At 52.2% G+C, this 17,713-nt stretch overlaps 1 protein-coding gene across 1 annotated transcript in view; it reads left to right on the top strand.

The window, feature by feature from the left end:
* The window catches only part of brat (tripartite motif-containing protein brain tumor), a 66,027-nt gene extending 49,596 nt beyond the window's left edge, over positions 1-16,431 (top strand). Inside the window, exons 2-3 of the mRNA XM_025308219.1 lie at positions 5,427-5,816; positions 5,898-16,431. Of these exons, the coding sequence (XP_025164004.1) occupies positions 5,446-5,816; positions 5,898-8,049 (2,523 nt within the window). The 5' untranslated portion in view covers positions 5,427-5,445 and the 3' untranslated portion in view covers positions 8,050-16,431. The remainder of the gene's footprint in view (positions 1-5,426; positions 5,817-5,897) is intronic.
* The last annotated feature ends 1,282 nt before the right edge of the window (positions 16,432-17,713 follow it).

The raw sequence follows: 17,713 nt of genomic DNA, 5'->3' as shown, positions 1-17,713 counted from the left end.
GTCGCCTCCCTCCGCACGGTCGCGTTCTACGAAACGCTCCCCTAATTGTTTCCAACAGCGCACGTACTTATCAACGTCTATATTTCTTCGAATATTGTTTTCGCGCGCGCGCAAGAGCGCGTCCGCCCGCACGTATCACATATCATTGTTAAATATACAAAGCCCCGAGGGTCCCGGGCGCTCCAAAGCGCAATAAATTTCTCCCTCCGTCCATCTCGCTCGGTTTCGCGTTCGCTCGCGCCCACCTTTCCCATAACCGCAGCGCGCCGCAGCCGTTACCAATCCGTCTGCGGCGCAGGCCGATGGCCTTTTCGCCCGGCTCCGTCTGTCTCATCTCGTTCCTTGTTCCTCGGCTCGCAACGTGACTATACCATCGCCGTCGCCGTCGCTACCGCCGCCGCCGCCGCCGCCGCCGCCGCCGCCGCCGCCGCCGCCGCCGCCGCCGCCGCCGCCGCCGCCGTGCCGTGTATCGATCGCGGTCGATGCTCGCCCGTCGAGTGAAATAACGTTAATCAAACGAGGGTGGAGGGGGCGACTGATGGCCGCTCCCCTCGTTTGGGGCTGAAGAATCATCCGGCAGTGACATTGAAATTACCGTGTGGAATATGAGCGAAGAGATGCGCTGGGCATGGCGGCCGAGATAATATGTTCAACACGCGGTTGTTATAAACATCCTTGGTCCTGGGGAGTTTCCGCTGATCACGGGGACTCGTCCCGTTGAGATTCTCGTTCTCCACGGACGATGCGCCGAGCAATTTGTAGGTGATTCTCTGTGGAAAATCGGATTACGTTCTAATGACGTTGCGAAAGTTCGAGGACGCGAATGCGAAGGGCTCGAAGAGAAGACTCGGGTAGTCTCGAGGCCCGCGCGAACGGGACGAAGTCGAGCCATCGAGTCTGCGAGCCTCGCGTTAAGTAGTACACGCTGTCGAACTTCCGTCGATTGTTCCGCGGAACAATCCGAGACCCGGAGAGGGCCCGGATTCGAATTACCGTCGATCTAGACGACGACAGACGGCGGCAGTCCGTGAATCCTCCGTCAAATATTTCTTCTCGATAGGAATAGCGAAGATGCGACTGTGACGAAGGGTCGACGGGGTGTTCTGTCTGCCGCCGTTCAGACCAGGCTAGTGTGAATCCGACCAAATCCGCGAGCGCCGCGGGGAAGGTTACAAGAGAGAGCGACTGTCGAGAAGGATCGTCGAAGGGATCGGCGAGACCGCGATGTTTACAGACGCGGCGAATCGCGAAAGTTTTAACTCGATCGGACAACGCTCTCTCTCTCCTTCTCTCTTCCTCTCACTCGCTCGCTCGCTCGCGTGGAAAAAAAAAAAGGAGAGAAGGCCAACCGCAGGGCACTTGTTTCGAGAGGGAAATTTTCGCCGGACCTCGCTCCCTCGTGCGCGATGATAGCTCCTGCATTGGTCCCAGCGAGTTCCTTCCCGATCATCCTGTAGAAAAGCACGCACACCATCACCAGCAGCAGCAGCAGCAGCATCGGGCTCCGTCGAAGGGCGATGCACCAACGGTTACCGTTCCCGAGGGGCGGTTGCCGGTTCCCCCGGTTCTCTCTCTCTCTCTCTCTCTCTCTCCCTCCCTCTCTCTCTCTCCTTCCCTCCCCGCACCACCACCACCACCACTAACCACCACCACTAGTACCGGCACTACCACCACCCTACCATCAGCACCACCACACTGGCACCACGAGTGGCAACGGACTCGACCCTCGACGGAACAACCCTGGTCGAAGGGTTGGGGCGGTCGATGCAGCGTTTCCATGGAAACCAGACGCGCCGTCCGCCACCCCTTCCCACGGTGCATTCAACCGAGGGGCTGCGATCCGCGTTCGAAAATGCAACGGTGCCTCGATAACGGGAATTATCCTCGCCAAGGACACTGGCGCTTTGCTGCGCGCTCGCTTACTCTCCCTGATCCCCGGAGCATTTTTTATTCAAGGCGCGCGTGAGCAAGCGCGCGGGAAAAGAATTAACTCGTTATATCCCGCCGCGGCGTGTGTGATTTGTCACACTCGTACGGTGGTCCTTGAAAATATCTCGCTTTTATCCTCTCTCTCTCTCTCTCTCTCTCTCTCTTCGTTAACGATCTTCGACGAGCGAGGTGAACGTACGTTAAAAGGCAGATGGTAAGATGAACGAAAGGAAAAAGAGAGCACACGCGACGAATGAGATTGCTCGGTCCGCTCGATGCGCCGTGGGTTTTATCTCGAAAAATAAACGCGTGTACGCGAGCAAACGGAGAAATGTAGTCAAAGCTTTCGTAACTTGTTTGCTGTGTACACAGGATATTCACAGGACAGTGTGCACCATAAATGGAGCTAACTTCCGTAACGAAATACGCTTTAAGGACTCGCGCGATCGCCTTTTTTCTCCGTCACGCACGCGAAACTTGCACGGTGCTTTCGTTGAAGAGTCTCGGTGAATTTACAATGTCGCGCAGAAAAATATCTCTTTGAACCTTTCCACGAGCTCTCGCGCAGAAATTTCTGCGCGCGGAGGGGGGCGGGAGGACAATCATCGCCGACGTATAAAGGGACAAAAATGTATTTCAATCCGCCGGCTGGGGAATATTTCGCGCGTGTTTTATGTTGCTTTATTTATTTATTTTCTTTATGTTGCTTTCGTTGTTTTATTCAATCGTGTTTGTTCTATCGCATTTTTTACGCGCGCGGGCTTACACTCGGTGCGAATCTGTCGCACGCTCGCGCCGGCACAGGTCGCGCCGCACGCTACGCTCTCTTCTCGCAACTTCTCCGGCCTCGGCATGTTAAACGCGGCTTTCCGGCGACCTCGGCTCCACGGACGCTTCCCTCAGGAGCGTTCACCTTTTATCTCGGGAGTTAATCGAAATTCTTGCACGAAGACGGCGCGCTCGCGTACTCGCGCTCACGCGGATGCTCCGCTGGCTTCGGAACTTTTCAGAAGCGTTTCCTGGAGCTGAGAGCAGATGTTCTTTGTTCTTCTTCTCTTCGCTCTGCCGCTTCTTCTCGGCGATCTCTCTATCTCATTTGATGTCTCTCTCTCTCTCTCTCTCTCTCTCTCTCTCTCTCTCTCTCTCTCTCTCTCTCTCTCTCTCTCTCTCTCTCTGCATTACTTTCGATATGTCAGCTCGGAATACCTGGATCGCTTATCTCACTCAACTAAGAGCAAAATAAGCAAAGATAAGCTCGCGCAATTATTTCTTCCATGGAAATTTTCTCTATCGCCGGCGAACACGGCCGGGTTTTACTCGGGAAAGCATATCCCCATCGCGTAGACGGATCTTCGCACGTTGAAGTTGAGGTTTAGGTTCTTGAAAAGAGAGTGCCCTCTAGCTCTCCTCTCCCTCTCTTTGTCTTCCTCGTCGCTCCTCTACCTCGGGCGTTTTATCTTCCTCGCTGCTGCCGTCGCTCCTCCCCCTCCTCCCCCTCCTCCTTCCCGAGCGTGGAAAAGCGAGCGTGTCGTCGCACGGTATCCGATAAATTCGCTCGACCAGCCGAGTAGGAGAGAAGTACGATAACCTTCGCATTCGTGACCTTGGACTCGCGCGCGCGCGGTCTATACCAGTCTTCCCTCGTTCTTCCTTTTCCTTCGCCGGCGGCGCGCGTCGCTCCCTTCCCTCCGTCTGGTCCCTTGGCTCCGCCGATCTCTCTCCTCTTCTAGCTGCCAGGTGAAACATGGCCGTCCGGCTCGAGCGATTTAATTAGAGGGACGAGACTTCTCCACGTCGCGCGAGTCGACGCGAATATAACTGCTATGAGCACGGAGTGTTGCGGAGGGAATAAAAGCGAGAGAGAGAGAGAGAGAGAGAGAGAGAGAGAGAGAGAGAGAGAGAGGAGGGGGAGTGGTATGATGGGAGAAGAGAGAGATCAGCAGCATGTTGTACGTGCGCGTGGGAATCGCAATAAAAGGGACCTCCGAGATGGAGGAAACGTTCGTAATAGCGATTACGCGCAACGACCGCGACGAGAGAGAGCGAGAGAGAGAGAGAGAGAGAAAGAGAGAGGAGAGAGAGAGAGAGAGAGAGAGAGAGAGAGAGAGAGAGAGAGAGAGAGAGACGAGGCTCTCTTTATCCTGAGCGAGCTGAGCCGGCAGCGGCCGATAGTTGAACATTATCATAACGTTATTGCCGGTATTACCGTATCATTACCGCAGACGTAGCCGCCGATGGCTAACGCGAAACAATACGGCAAATATTATCTTGCCGCTGAGGAAATCTCACGGAGAGAGATGCTTTCGGTACTTTCGACGGAGCACCCGTTATTAGCGCGTGTCAGTGCTCGAGTATCGCATAAGCGGGATAAAATGAACGTAGCTGACGTTGTATGACGCGCTAAGCCCGAGCGGTGTGTTAATATCGGTGACGTTTTAATAAAGGCTTCAACGCCGATCGATGCTGGCAAGTCGGAAGTATGAGCGAACAAAATGTGAGCTCGAAAAGTGACGCCGAGGGAGGCGTGTCATGACGCCCGGGGTCTCCAGAAATATATCGGGACGTAGTGATACACGGATATTTCTATAAAATCCTTCTCGAAGGACGACCGTCGATTCGCGATCGTCGCAGGAGATTCGATACCCGAATTCGGCTGTCCCGAAACTCCGCTCGAACGAAAGTCGTCGTCTACGTCCTGGCGACGTTGTACGTGTAAAATAACACATTTGTCAACATCGTGCGGGCAACGGGGAGGGGGGCGCGCTATATATGCAGGACATTTCTCGGGAAGGTATTAACATTCGTACACTGCGAAGGTATACCGTCTAGCTTGCCTCTGACTAGGATATAAAGTAAAACTACCAATGTCGCGGGATCAACCGCGGGCATTCCTATCGTTTTGGCCTGGAAATTTGAATATTTAGATTTCAGCGTATAAAAATATATTTATTCGTTTATGTACTTTTTATTCTATGGCGCGTTTACAGGCCAAAATAACAAGAATATTCAGCCACGTGTCTCGTCATTGGTACCGTCTTTATCTTACTGATGTTGCTCAAAACATTTGAAAATTGTGCGTGGGAAACTGTTTTACATATGAATGTCCATATTGTAAAATTAAGAAGATGTACACAAATAGATCGTTATATATATATCCCTTAAAAGCTACCATCAAATATCACCTCAAGTTAACTTTTTTGTTATATTTATAGCAAAATATATGCGGGAATTAATCTGTTTTATCATAATGTTGTCGCTACTGATAGTGCAGATAGATACCTACAAAATCAATGTTGTCAGCGTGGTTATGTCCTTCAGTAAGATGAAAAATTCTCGCATGGGGTGAGATTCTCAGCCACGGTAGCCTTTAAGGGATATAAATGTAAATTCATACGTCGCATACACGAATAAGTGTCAATGTATCAGCATCGCTGATACAGCGATGATATGAGTTGTCCGACGAAAATGTAAAGGACTCGTGATTTTTCTGCTTGCAGGGATGCCGGTTGACTGAAGATGGCCTCGCCGACAGACTCGCTGGGATCGCGCGCGAATTCCATCGGGTCCCTGAACTCGCTGTCCCCTTTAACGGTGAGCGGTAGTTCGCCGCCCGCGAGCGACTCGGCGATCTGCGACGTCGACAGCTGCGACCTTTGCTTCGACGCACCAAAGTCGAGCGAAGGGCCGTGCTCGCGTTGCCGCCTAGGAGGTACCGGTAGTAACGTCCGCTGCACCGGCTGCAAGTTCAACTCTGAGCCCGACGCTGTGGCGCATTGTCTCGACTGCGCCAACTTTCTCTGCTCGCATTGCGTGATGGCGCACCAATTCATGCACTGCTTCGAGGGCCACCGAATATCCACCCTGGCCGAGGCCAAGCTGGAGACGGTGAGCGGTGGCGGTGGCTGTGGCACGACCCCGACGACTACAGAATTGCCCAAGTGCACCAACGGCAGCAGCGCCGGCAGTGGCGGCGGTGGTGGCGGCGGCGGCGGCGGTGGCGGTGGGGGCGGTGGTGGTGGCGGCGGTAACGGTGGTAGTAACGGTGGTAACGGTGGTAGTGGTGGTAGCAACAATCTAGTGATCAACGGCAACGGCAACAATGGTGGTAACGTCGAGAAGGTACACTATTGCACGCGACATAAGCAAGAGGTGCTCAAGTACTTCTGTCGCAATTGCACCGTCCTGGCCTGCAAGGAGTGCTCGTTAACCGACCATTCGGGGCCGCTGCACGACTGCGGCTACATCTCGGAGGTGGGACCGCAGCAGCTGGAGTCGGTGGTACGGTTGGTCCAAGAGTGCCGCGCGAAGGCGGCGGATGCGCGCGCCTCGATCAAGGCGGCGGACCAGAACTCGGCGCATCTTCAGAAGCAATACCAAAAGGCGCAGAGCGAGATCAACGAGACCTTCCAATTTTACCGGTCGATGTTGGACGAGCGCAAGCAGGAGCTGCTAAAGGAGCTCGAGTCGGTGTTCTCGACGAAGCAGCTCTCCCTCAACATGATCACGCAGAAGGCCACCGAGATGTCCGACAAGATCCTGACGACGTGCGACTTCGTTGAGCGCGTCACCAAGTACGCGCACGTGATCGAGGTGCTGATGATCAAGAAGATCCTCGACACGAAGCTGCAGCAGCTGCTCAACTACACGCCCGATATTGCTAGCCAGACCGCGGATCTCGAGTTCGTCAGCAATTATCAGGCGATACAGGTGGGCGTGAGAAACACCTTCGGCTATGTGCGGAGTAACAGCGAGAACAGTGCCGGTCCGATCGGCAAGCAGCCACCGATCGCGCGACCGACCGCTCTTTCGAGCAACGGCATCGGCGGTGGCGGCGGCGGCGGCGGCGGCGGCGGCGGTGGGGGTGGCGGCGGCAGCAACATCAGCAACGGCCCGGGCAACGCCAATTCATTGGGCGGTCTCTTGTTGGACCGATCGTACAGCAACGGCCTGATCTCGTCGAGCCTGAGTTGCGGCTCGTCGTCGTCACCCTCGTCGATCGACACCATTAGCACTGTCATCACTAAGCGTTTCAGCTCGGCCAACAGTCTGGGCCCGTTCTCCACGCCGATCAGCGACGTGAACTTGAATGGGATGAATGCGAACCCTTACGAAAAATGGAGCAACGGCGGCAGCGATGCTTATCCGGTGGTGACGACCAACGATCACTTCGCGATGCCCACGGCGGTGGCCGTAGCGGCGAACGCCGCACCCGGCGAGTCCGTCCTCGATCTCACATCGAAGCTGATGTCTGCCACCGCGATATTCCCACCCAAGTCGCAGATCAAGCGGAACAAGATGATCTACCACTGCAAATTCGGTGAATTCGGGGTCATGGAGGGCCAATTCACGGAGCCGTCGGGCGTTGCGGTGAACGCGCAAAACGACATCATCGTCGCTGACACGAACAATCATCGCATCCAGATCTTCGACAAGGAAGGCAGGTTCAAGTTTCAATTTGGCGAATGCGGCAAGCGGGATGGCCAACTGCTCTACCCTAACCGAGTCGCTGTCGTCAAGACATCCGGCGACATCATCGTCACTGAACGCTCGCCTACTCATCAGATACAGATCTACAACCAGTACGGTCAGTTCGTGCGCAAGTTCGGCGCGACTATTTTGCAGCACCCGCGCGGTGTCACCGTCGACTCGAAGGGACGGATTGTAGTGGTCGAGTGCAAGGTGATGCGCGTCATCATCTTCGACCAATCCGGCAACGTGCTGCAGAAGTTCGGCTGCTCGAAGCACCTGGAATTCCCGAACGGCGTTGTGGTGAACGACAAGCAAGAGATCTTTATCAGCGACAATCGCGCGCACTGCGTCAAGGTCTTCAACTACGACGGCGCTTACCTGCGTCAGATCGGCGGCGAGGGTGTCACCAATTATCCAATTGGTGTGGGCATCAACGGCGTGGGCGAGATACTGATCGCGGACAATCACAATAACTTCAACCTGACCATCTTCACGCAGGAGGGCCAGTTGGTGTCCGCCCTCGAGAGCAAGGTGAAGCACGCGCAGTGTTTCGACGTAGCCCTCATGGACGACGGCTCGGTTGTGTTGGCCAGCAAGGATTACCGGCTGTACATATACCGCTACGTGCAAGTGCCGCCGATCGGCATGTAGACCAACGACACGTCGCGACGACGGCGATGATCGTCATGCCCCAACGCCGACGCTCGTGATCGTATCATCCTCGTTCCTCTTGGTCGTTGGCCGGCCGTGGGATCGTCGCCATCAGTAACAGCAGCAGCAGCAGCAGCAGCAGCAGCAGCAACAACAGCAGCAGCGCGATCTCCTCGTCGATCTTTCCTTTCACTCATGCTCGCCTGTCTTCTTCTTTTCCTACTCCCGTTCCACCAACTACGATAACTGAGCTCGCGTACGCTCGACTCATCATCACCACCATCGCCTTCTTCTTCGTCCGCCCTATCATCACCGACAAGCGACCATCACCAGCAGCAGGCGCCTCACAGACCGCCGACCATGAGGAGAGAAAGAGAGAGAGAGGGGGGGGGAGGGAGAGGACGAGAGGAACGCGCACTATGATGCGTGATTATTCTCGAGGTATCGACTTCCGAGCGAGCGTGAGTGTGTCGTGTTCTCGCGGCAAGAGCGCAGGAAAAAAGAGAAAAACTGAGAGAAAGCCTCCTCCTCGCCGGAGGAACTCCCCGAGCCGCTCCTGTGTACTTCTGGCGAGCCACGGATATCATCGACGGTATGCGAGAAAGCACGCGCGCGCTCCCCTTCGATATCCACGCACCCTCCTCGCGAGTCTCCGCGAGTGCTCTTCTACTTTGTGCCGCGCGCCCGCGTCACGTGGCCCCGACGCGGGCGGTGCGCCCTCGCGATGTTGGATCTTGAGGAGCCGCGACGATAGAAAGCGTGAGAGAGAGAGAGAGAGAGTGTGTTTGTGTGTGTGCGTGTGTGTGTGTGTGTGTGAGAGAGAGAGAGAGAGAGAGAGAGGAGGACGTAAATCACAGAGCCCTGGTCCCGACTATTCGCGCGCTCGCGTGCGTGCACACCTTTCTTCGCGTGTACGCGCCCCAGTACACACGCGCGTGCGCACAAAAAAAAAGGAAACGTACTTGTTAATGTTGTTATAATACTGAAAATACTGTTGTTGTTGTTTAGTTGTAGAGCTCGCCGCCGCTAGTCACTTCCCCCTCGCCTTGCCTCCCTCCGCTCCTCCTCCCCTCACACATGCACACGCTCTCACTCTCCCTGTACACACGTGTACACGAAAATACACACGCATCGTCATACCCTCGACCACATTGTCACACCCCCCGTTCCATTCTGAAAATCAACGATCTTCTCTCTTTGAGACACACCACTCCGACTCGACGACCAACACCGAGAGGCGCGTTTCCGCTCGTCGCGGACATCCCCTCGGGCCAACGCTCTCGACATTTTCGCCGCCGACTGATCGGGATCGCACCCGTACTCGAATCGTCGACGCGACGTCCCTCGTCTTCGGCCTGCCGAAGACTCGATCGAGCAGAACGACCGGCTGACGGATGCCGTCGCCCGGTCGACTCGCCTGCGAAACGCGCTCGAAATCTCGCGAAGATCCCGAGGAACGCGTCGGTGCCCCGCTGTAGTCGTCCGTTTAATCGTGCATTCACTCTCTCTCCCGCCTCCTCTCTCTCTCTCTCTCTCTCTCTCTCTCTCTATCTCTCTCTCTCCAGATAAAGATAGCGCTCCACTAAGGACCGCACACGCAAGGATTTTCGACAACTCTCCTGCAACCTGGTCGGACCCCGCACGTCCCGCAGAGGACGCAGCGATCCTTCGTTTGCTCCAACCAATCAACCAACATGATAAACCGTCGACGTCACACAAACACACAGCCACACATCTCGATGGCACGCGTGTCCGTCGCGCCGATTGTCCGAGTATCTGGATTGCTTGATTTTGCTGGCGGTCAAACTAATCCGCACACCGATCGACGCGCGGTGCGCGATTACTCTCGCGACGGTTTCTTCTCCGTTTCCAAAATTTGCGTGCGCGCGTACGGATAATCGTTTGGCTCCCCATCGGTCGGTCGATCGGGACGAGACGTCAAACAATTGATCCGAGCGCCTCGCCGAGACGAAACGTTTGCACAACGAGCTTTCTTAAGTAACGCTAAAACTCACGCACAAAACGAAAGGCGTGTGTTTCAAGGTCAAGTGCGATTCGTGCGCGCACACTTGGACAGCGATTTCGTGCAGATTGGTGAATCGTGCGCGAAATCGCGCGTCTCGCGCACGAATTGCGCGTTGCGCATTACGATGGAACTAAATCAGTCCGGTGTGTCCGGGCAAAAATCACCGCCGGTTCCGCGGAGAGTCCATTCGGCGAACCGTAGAATTGGCGGGGATCTTGCGGAGTATTTACTTTCCTCGTAACGCTCGCAGACCTTGAGCGCGCCGATAATTGGAGATCACGAAGGATCGAAGACGACGGTCGATCAGTTGGCAATCATCGCGCGCGAGTCGTCGAAAAATTCACGTTGTCATAGAAGCACGACCGTGTCGTTGCGGATCGGGTGGTGCGTTGTTAAATTTTCCACTCGAAGCCGACCTTTTCTTTCGGACTTCGCACGAAATCGCCTTCTCTCTCTCTCTCTCTCTCTCTCTCTCTCGTTTATGTGACGATCACACCGACCGTCCCCGCCGCCGGGAATTTCGTGATGAACGTGAGCTGCATCGCATAATTTCTCGAAAATATATCCGTGCACACACTTTTCGCGCACACATTCGCTCCTCTTTTCCAGTATTCGCCAGTATTCCTTATTTCTTCCTTCTTCGCTTTCCTCACGTTCGTAGTCAGCCGAGAGCCAGGCGCGCCCTTCGTTCCCATTTTCCCTCCTCGAGTTTACGCCGAGCTTCGTCGTGTTCGCGTCCCCTCTTGCCGGCGAACACGCTAGAGATCCATCGCTCGAAGAGATACATCCTCGTGTGTCCCGATTGATACCTTCCGAAGCGCCATTTTCCGGGGGACCGCGCTGGGAACGAAGTACTGGGGACTCTCAAGCAAGCGGGAGATTGCGAGCTCGTCGAGCAGGCGAATAATCGACGAGGAATCGGAGGTTCGCGGACAGGGAGATCGGAATAGCGCGATATCGCAAGGTAAAGATCTCGGGGGAAAAACGTTCTCCCCACACGTCATCGGGGATGTCTGATCATGTGTGGGCCCCCCCCCCTCCTGCGCAGAACGTACATCAACGTTACGTAAGCTACGTTGTTGTCGCGAAACTCCGTTCCATCGGTTCGCCCATCGTGACAGAATGACGCGGACGGCCGTCGATCATGGCTGTTGTTTGTCATGATCAACGAACGCAAACGAGAAAGAGAAGGGGAGGGCGAGAGAGAGAGAGAGAGAGAGAGAGAGAGAGAGAGAGAGAGAGAGAGAGAGAGAGAGAGAGAGAGAGACGGATCATCGCTTTCTCCAAATGTTTCCCACCCCATCGATGAAACCTTCGTTTTTCTTTCTTTCTTTATTATTATTATTATTATTATTATTATTTTTTATTTTAACTTCTTTATTATATACTGTAGTAAGGTATTTTTAGCGGAACGTATAGTAGCCACTAGTTGTCGTAGAGTTGATCGTATAAGACTTTTCTTCTCCCTCTAGCTCTGTACATTTCGTTCTCTCCGTATACGCACTTTTAGTTACGTTGTCGCAGCCTGAGAAGCGCACAACTCTGTTCCTCTCATCTCCTCTTGCGTCGCTCTATGCTTAGCAAAAACATACGTGTGTTGTTGTTGTAGCTTGCGTCCTCGGATTTCGACGAAACTCACCATATCCACCCCGTCAACGATAAGAAGCCACACTGGCCACCTTCTCCGAGCCTCACCCGAATTGCCGCGTGCGACCGTTTTAGGCTCGCGTCGGCGTTATTCATTCTTCTCCTCCTCCTCCTCCTTCCCCCCTCTATCCATCCCCAACCCTTTCGAACCTATAGTATTAATATATTTTGTTGGATGGGTCGCCGGAAGTTCCACGGCTATTCACCGCGCGACTCCATGCATGTTTACTATTATTATATATTATTTTTTTATTAATATTATTGTATTATTATTATTATTATATTATTATTGATGTATCGCGGCTTTCGATGCGATTTTCGTTGATCGACGCGATACGTGAATCGTACGCTCCCCCGGAATTTAGCGAGGGGAAAAAAGGCTAGCTGGCACGTCCTTCTAACGGCTCCATTACTCGGTCATCCGGGATCAGCGAATTGCACCAGGATCTCCTTCTCGGTCGTCGATTGTCGCAATAGAGGCGAAACGTTGTTTGACGCTCTCGCGTATAGCGCCGGAAGTTTCGGAAAGTCCCTGGGCCGGTCCAAAATTTCCGGGCTCCCGCGTTCGTCGTCTCATCCGTTCGGTTACGGGAAGAGAGTTCTTACGTCATTCGAACGATACGACGAATTTTACACAGTGATGATGCTTTTGATGATCGGCGGTGCGTTTTACGAAGCTTGATTTTCCGTTGTTCCGTCGGACGAGCGCGACCGGAGCGGGGAACATGGTTTATTCAGTCGAGTCGCGAATACTCTTTTCCTTTTCAAACGAAAGTGACGGACTTTTTAAGCGAGTGATGAAACGAGTGAATCACACAGTTGAAACGATGGTCTATTAACGGCTAACCCTTCGCGGCTCGACCGAAAAGGAGCGTCTTACGCGTGCTACGCTTGAACGCTCCTACATCTCGGTATTATTTTCGCGATCGGACGCGGCCGCGAGGATCCTGGGACAATTCGTGGCTATCGCTGCTTCCCGATTGCTTGATTCGGTAGTCATGATCGGATCCGTAAACGTAAATCCTTGTGATGAGCTTCAGCGGGACTTTAATCCGAACGTCTTGAGTTTTTGAATCAGCCAGTACGAATTTATAGCGTTATTATTAGATTATATATATATATATGTACATGATATTTGCAAAGAAAAAAATACGAGTTATCCAAGCGTTTCTTTCTCTTTTTTTTTTTCTTTTTGTACTAACTGTAATCTCTTCATCGATAATACCGCGATTTTAGGTCTAAGTATTTTGCTTCGGTTGAATCGAGTTGTAATAGACACGAGGTCTTCGTAATCCACGCTCGTGAATTAGAGACCTTAGGTTCCGCGCGCGATCAACCAAGTCGATGATATTCGAGAGAGATGCGAGATTCGCACACGTGCGGAAACGGAAAAGTTGAATGGTGCATCCTGCGATCTTTACGCGAATTGTTGTCGAGGACTACCGAACCAGGTGATCGTCGTGGAATCCACGTCCTTGTTCGCCTCACTCTTCTCCCGTCGAGTATAATCCGCGGATGCGTCCTTTGCTGTGTTCTTTCAATTCAACGGCCAAGATCACGGTCGCCAACTCACCGTAGTGCGCACCTGCCGTTTGTCATCCCGAATGGAAGAGACGACCTTCCACGCGTCGCGTCTTCGACCGAGAAATTGCCCTGGACACATTTTCCGATCGGTGTTACGTCCGTTTGCTACGAAGACGATCCATAAGGACGAACAAGGACGACGGATACCATCCCCCTCCAATATACATATATGCTCGCGAAGGAAGATAGAAAAAAAATGAGACGCAGAGGTCTCGAAATCATCTCGACCACTTGCCGCCGTATTTCTCTCCGCGACGATTCCGTTCCGATCTTTCGTTTCCAGTCGCACGACTCGGCGATATTTCCACGCCGGCTCCGATCCCGTAAATTTTTCTCCGGTTTTTTCCACCCTTTCGACGAGCCGCCGAGTCGTTTCTACGTAATTAATAATCGTGCATGCGCGCGCGCCTCTCGATCTGAATCTCTTTTATATAACTCGACGAGGACGGCGCGCAAAAGAGTTCACCCGTGAAAATTCTCGATCCCTTTCAGCGAAAACACAGGCTTGTGAGAGCGAGAGGTTTTCGGGGGATGCGCGAAGGATAGATTCGCACCATTGAGAGAGACGGCATCACGAGGTATCTGTCCATTAGTATTTATACCGCCTAAGAGTGTACGTTGATCTGTAGCGTTAATATTATTACCATTATTTTTTTGTCTTTATTATCATTTATTATGATGATGATTATTATTGCTATTGTATGACAATTAGTTACTTTATAATTATCAATTAATTAGTTACAATTATAATTATTATTATTATTATTATTATTACTATTACTATTACTACTACTATTCAATGATTATCGTTGCGTATTCATTGCGTTGTCACGAGAATCGAAAAGGGAAAAAGAAAACACAAAAAAGAGACGATGCGCCACCTTGCCAGCTAGCCGTCACTACCGCCGCACGTCGCAGTGATCGACTGCGCGACGTGCGCCACAAGACAAGAGATTAAATTCCATTCCTACGCATTGCTCCCAAAGTAAGAACCGAGATGTACATGTGTGTGTGTATATGTTACTACGTGCCTGTGTGTGTGTTTTATATATATATGCGCGCGCTTGTTCCCACATTCGTGCTGTCGCGTTATCAGAAAGAAAAGGAAACGAGACGCCCTGAGACGCGCGCGAGATGAGAAGCGGAAACACCGTCTCGAAAAAAAAAGAAAAAAAAAGAAAAATACGAAACACTATCACTCTTCACTGTCAGTCTCTCTTCTTCTTTTTTTTTTGTACTGGTTTGTTATGTTATTATTATTAATATTATTATTATTAATATTATTATATTATTATATTATTATTTTTAGACGATAAAACTCCCCTGTTCTTAATTTAATTGTAAATCGATTTTTGTTTGTTTTTTAGTTATTTTTTGTTGTAAAATGCTTTTTAATAATATTTTCAGTTCACATTACGCACGAGCATTGGTCTTATTCTTATTTCTCTACGTCTCTTGCCTTGCGAGCTGGCTGTGCCCCTTCCCCTGCCCCATGGACGTCGACGGCGCGGTTCAGAAAAATCAATATCCACTCTTTTGAGAAAAGTCCATTTTGATGCATCGAGTGGAAACGCAGCTCTTGAGAGAAATGCACTCGGTCGAGCCCCGGGAACTCTATTTTCAGGCGATATAATTACCGGCAAACGATTTCTCGCGTCCTTGTTGCGTACACGCGCAATTACTCATTACGAATCATTCCGATTATCAGCCGGACGGAGAAAAAGAAAAAGGGAAAGGACGAGGTAACGCTTCTTGTAATTAATTTATATTGTAACTTGTATATCTTGTATATTGTGGATTTTGTGATGATTAAAATAGTCGTGAAACAATCATTCCGGAATCTTTCGAGCCGCGTCGTCTTTCCGAACCGACCCGTCGAGCGTGTCTCTCTTTCCTCTCACCCCCGATGGCGAATTCTCACGTCGCGGTCGGGTTTCCGTCTGCTATCAATTCCTCTGTAGGCGTGTATCATTATGTGCGCTTTATCATGCAAGTATGATCGACGAGAGGACTCGCCTCCTAGGGCGAGGCTTTCTCCCCCGTCGATGGTGATCAGTACATTCCACTGTAACGTGTGTGTGCGTTACGTAGCACTGTGTTCCTGTTTTTCAATCATAGTGATCTCTCTCTTACGGCATAGCTATAGCTGTTCACCACGAACGCGCGCGCGCGCGCGCGCGGTGTCCTCGTTACCGTGGGCGCGCGACCGCTGCAGTTTCCTCCGCGGCGATTCAGAATTGCTTTCGTACGGCCGCGGCCGCGCGGCTCCGATCGACGTCCCGTCAATAGTCAATAATATCGGGGATCGTTTCCTTTCCGTTCCAGTAAAGGTGAGGCAGTCGAGAGAGCGACGGGCGAGTCGAGGAAAACGAAGCAAGAGATCAAAAACGCTCCGCTCGTGGAGCGGAGGACACCGCTTGTAGCAACTTTGTCTTAGAAGCCGATACGGTTAAGTCAAACAACGGCCTGGGCGGTCGCTTTTGTCGCGAATTACCAAACCTTCAACTAACCCTTCCGCACGCGTGCGCCTGTGCGGCCTTTCCCTGCTCGACGAGTTGGAAAGGTTTTTCCGGTTTGAGAAAACGACACGCGGAGACTGTTGGAAGTTCGTAGCCGAGGAAGGAGCTTAGTAGACGCTTGCGAAAGTTAAGAGCGACGAGGGAAGTCAGTCGGACCTCTGCTCCTCGCGCCGACGGAAGGGTTAATAAGATTAATTACAGACAAGTATATTTTCCTAATTATTTATAACCCGCGCGCACACATTTGATCCTCTCTCTCTTTAATCCGCGCGCAACAACGCGGAGATTTCACGCGGAACTGCGACTTGGCCGACTCTTGACGTAATTCGCTCGAACGTCCCCCGCCTTTTCCCGACAATTTCCTTTCCACGCTGAACGACTTCTCGTGACGGGCGATCTACGAGGTAGAAGGACGAGAGAGAGAGAGAGAGAGAGAGAAAGAGAAACGAAGGGAGAAACGACGAAACGGAACAAGGTCTCGTCCGGCCGGAAGGGTTCCCGCGAGGAAGAAAAAGGAGAGGGGTTGTGCGCGCGCGCAGGCTCTCCCTCGGCGGCGCTCGACGACGTCGATCGCCGGTGAATTAATAACAAGAAAAAAAAAAAAGAGAGAGAAAGAGACGAGTTTTTAGAAACCTATAGCGGATTATAGATGTCACATAATATATTTTTGTACGTTCGCAGCGCGCGTTAATTGTGCCGACCGCGGCGAGCGTCGCCGACAACAACGAAGACAACGCGAAGAGATCCGCGGCGCTGTACCGCGCGGCGGACCCTCGTCCGGTCGAGACCCCGCGTCCGATGGATGACGATTGCGATTTCATGCCGACCGTGAAATCCTCGGCAAGGGCTCTCGCGCGAGACAAAAGCGCGATTTTCTCCGTCGCATACGGCGGAGTTCTGTGCACACGCATAAAACCCGCGCCGGTGTTCCTCCACGGTGCCAGCCGCGGACTCTTCGGTCGAGATAACACGGAAGAGAAGGAAGAATGGAGAAAGAGGGGGGGGGGGACCGGTGAGGGGAAAATGCAACTCTCTGAGATCAACAGTACTGTTTTCTTAAGCTCGACCTAGACTCGGAGAGAGATTACGTTGTTTGACTTTTCATCAAAATCCGTCTCCGTAACATTCGTGATAACGTACATGATAACGGTGCTTTTCTCTCCCTCGAGGGAGAGAGAGAGAGAGAGAGAGGCTCGCCACGTTATCTTACTTGCTATTTGACTCGCGTACACGGGATTCTTCGACCGGTATGAAATCGCAGACGCATCCGTCGCGAGTACTTCTCTGTGTCGGTCGAACACCAAGAGCAAATCTTCCCCCGTACAGGAGAGGAGAGGGAAGAGAGAGCGGAGGGAGATGGAAAGATAGAGAAAGAAAGAGGAGATTGAACCGTAGGAAGCAAAAGTAGAGAGAAAAGACGATTATCCGTGTGCACTTGGAGAGGAGGGGGTATCTTTTTTTAATAACTACTCACACAACGTCACACATACACCAAACCGCCACACAGGCACACGCGACACAAGAGCAAAGACATTAGCGGCGTGCGGCGACTCTGTGTAACTTTCGCGAGAAAGGGAGGAAGGAAAAAAAGAAGAAAAATTACATTCTTCCTGGGCCCAAGTAATGTTACTTAATGAGTAAAAAAAGCAACCGCGAGAGAGAATGTATGTGAGAGAGAAAGAGAGGAGAAATATGTGGGAGATCAAGGGAGAGAGAGAGAGAGAGAGAGAGAGAGAGAGAGAGAGAGAGAGAGAGATTGACTGGTTGATCGCTATTTTTAACTCGAGAAAAGTACTACTCCAAGTATTGTTGCATGCCTAGTTATATATTGTACTTGCCTCGGCAACTTCTCTGACACCACGCAATGGATTACGACGCTGTAAAACGA

Source organism: Harpegnathos saltator, unplaced genomic scaffold (genome assembly GCF_003227715.2).
Source record: "Harpegnathos saltator strain DR-91 unplaced genomic scaffold, Hsal_v8.6 scaffold144, whole genome shotgun sequence".
In the NCBI taxonomy this organism is placed as follows: domain Eukaryota; kingdom Metazoa; phylum Arthropoda; class Insecta; order Hymenoptera; family Formicidae; genus Harpegnathos; species Harpegnathos saltator.
Note: the sequence above shows the minus strand (reverse complement) of the source record. Positions and strands in the feature narration are given on the sequence as shown.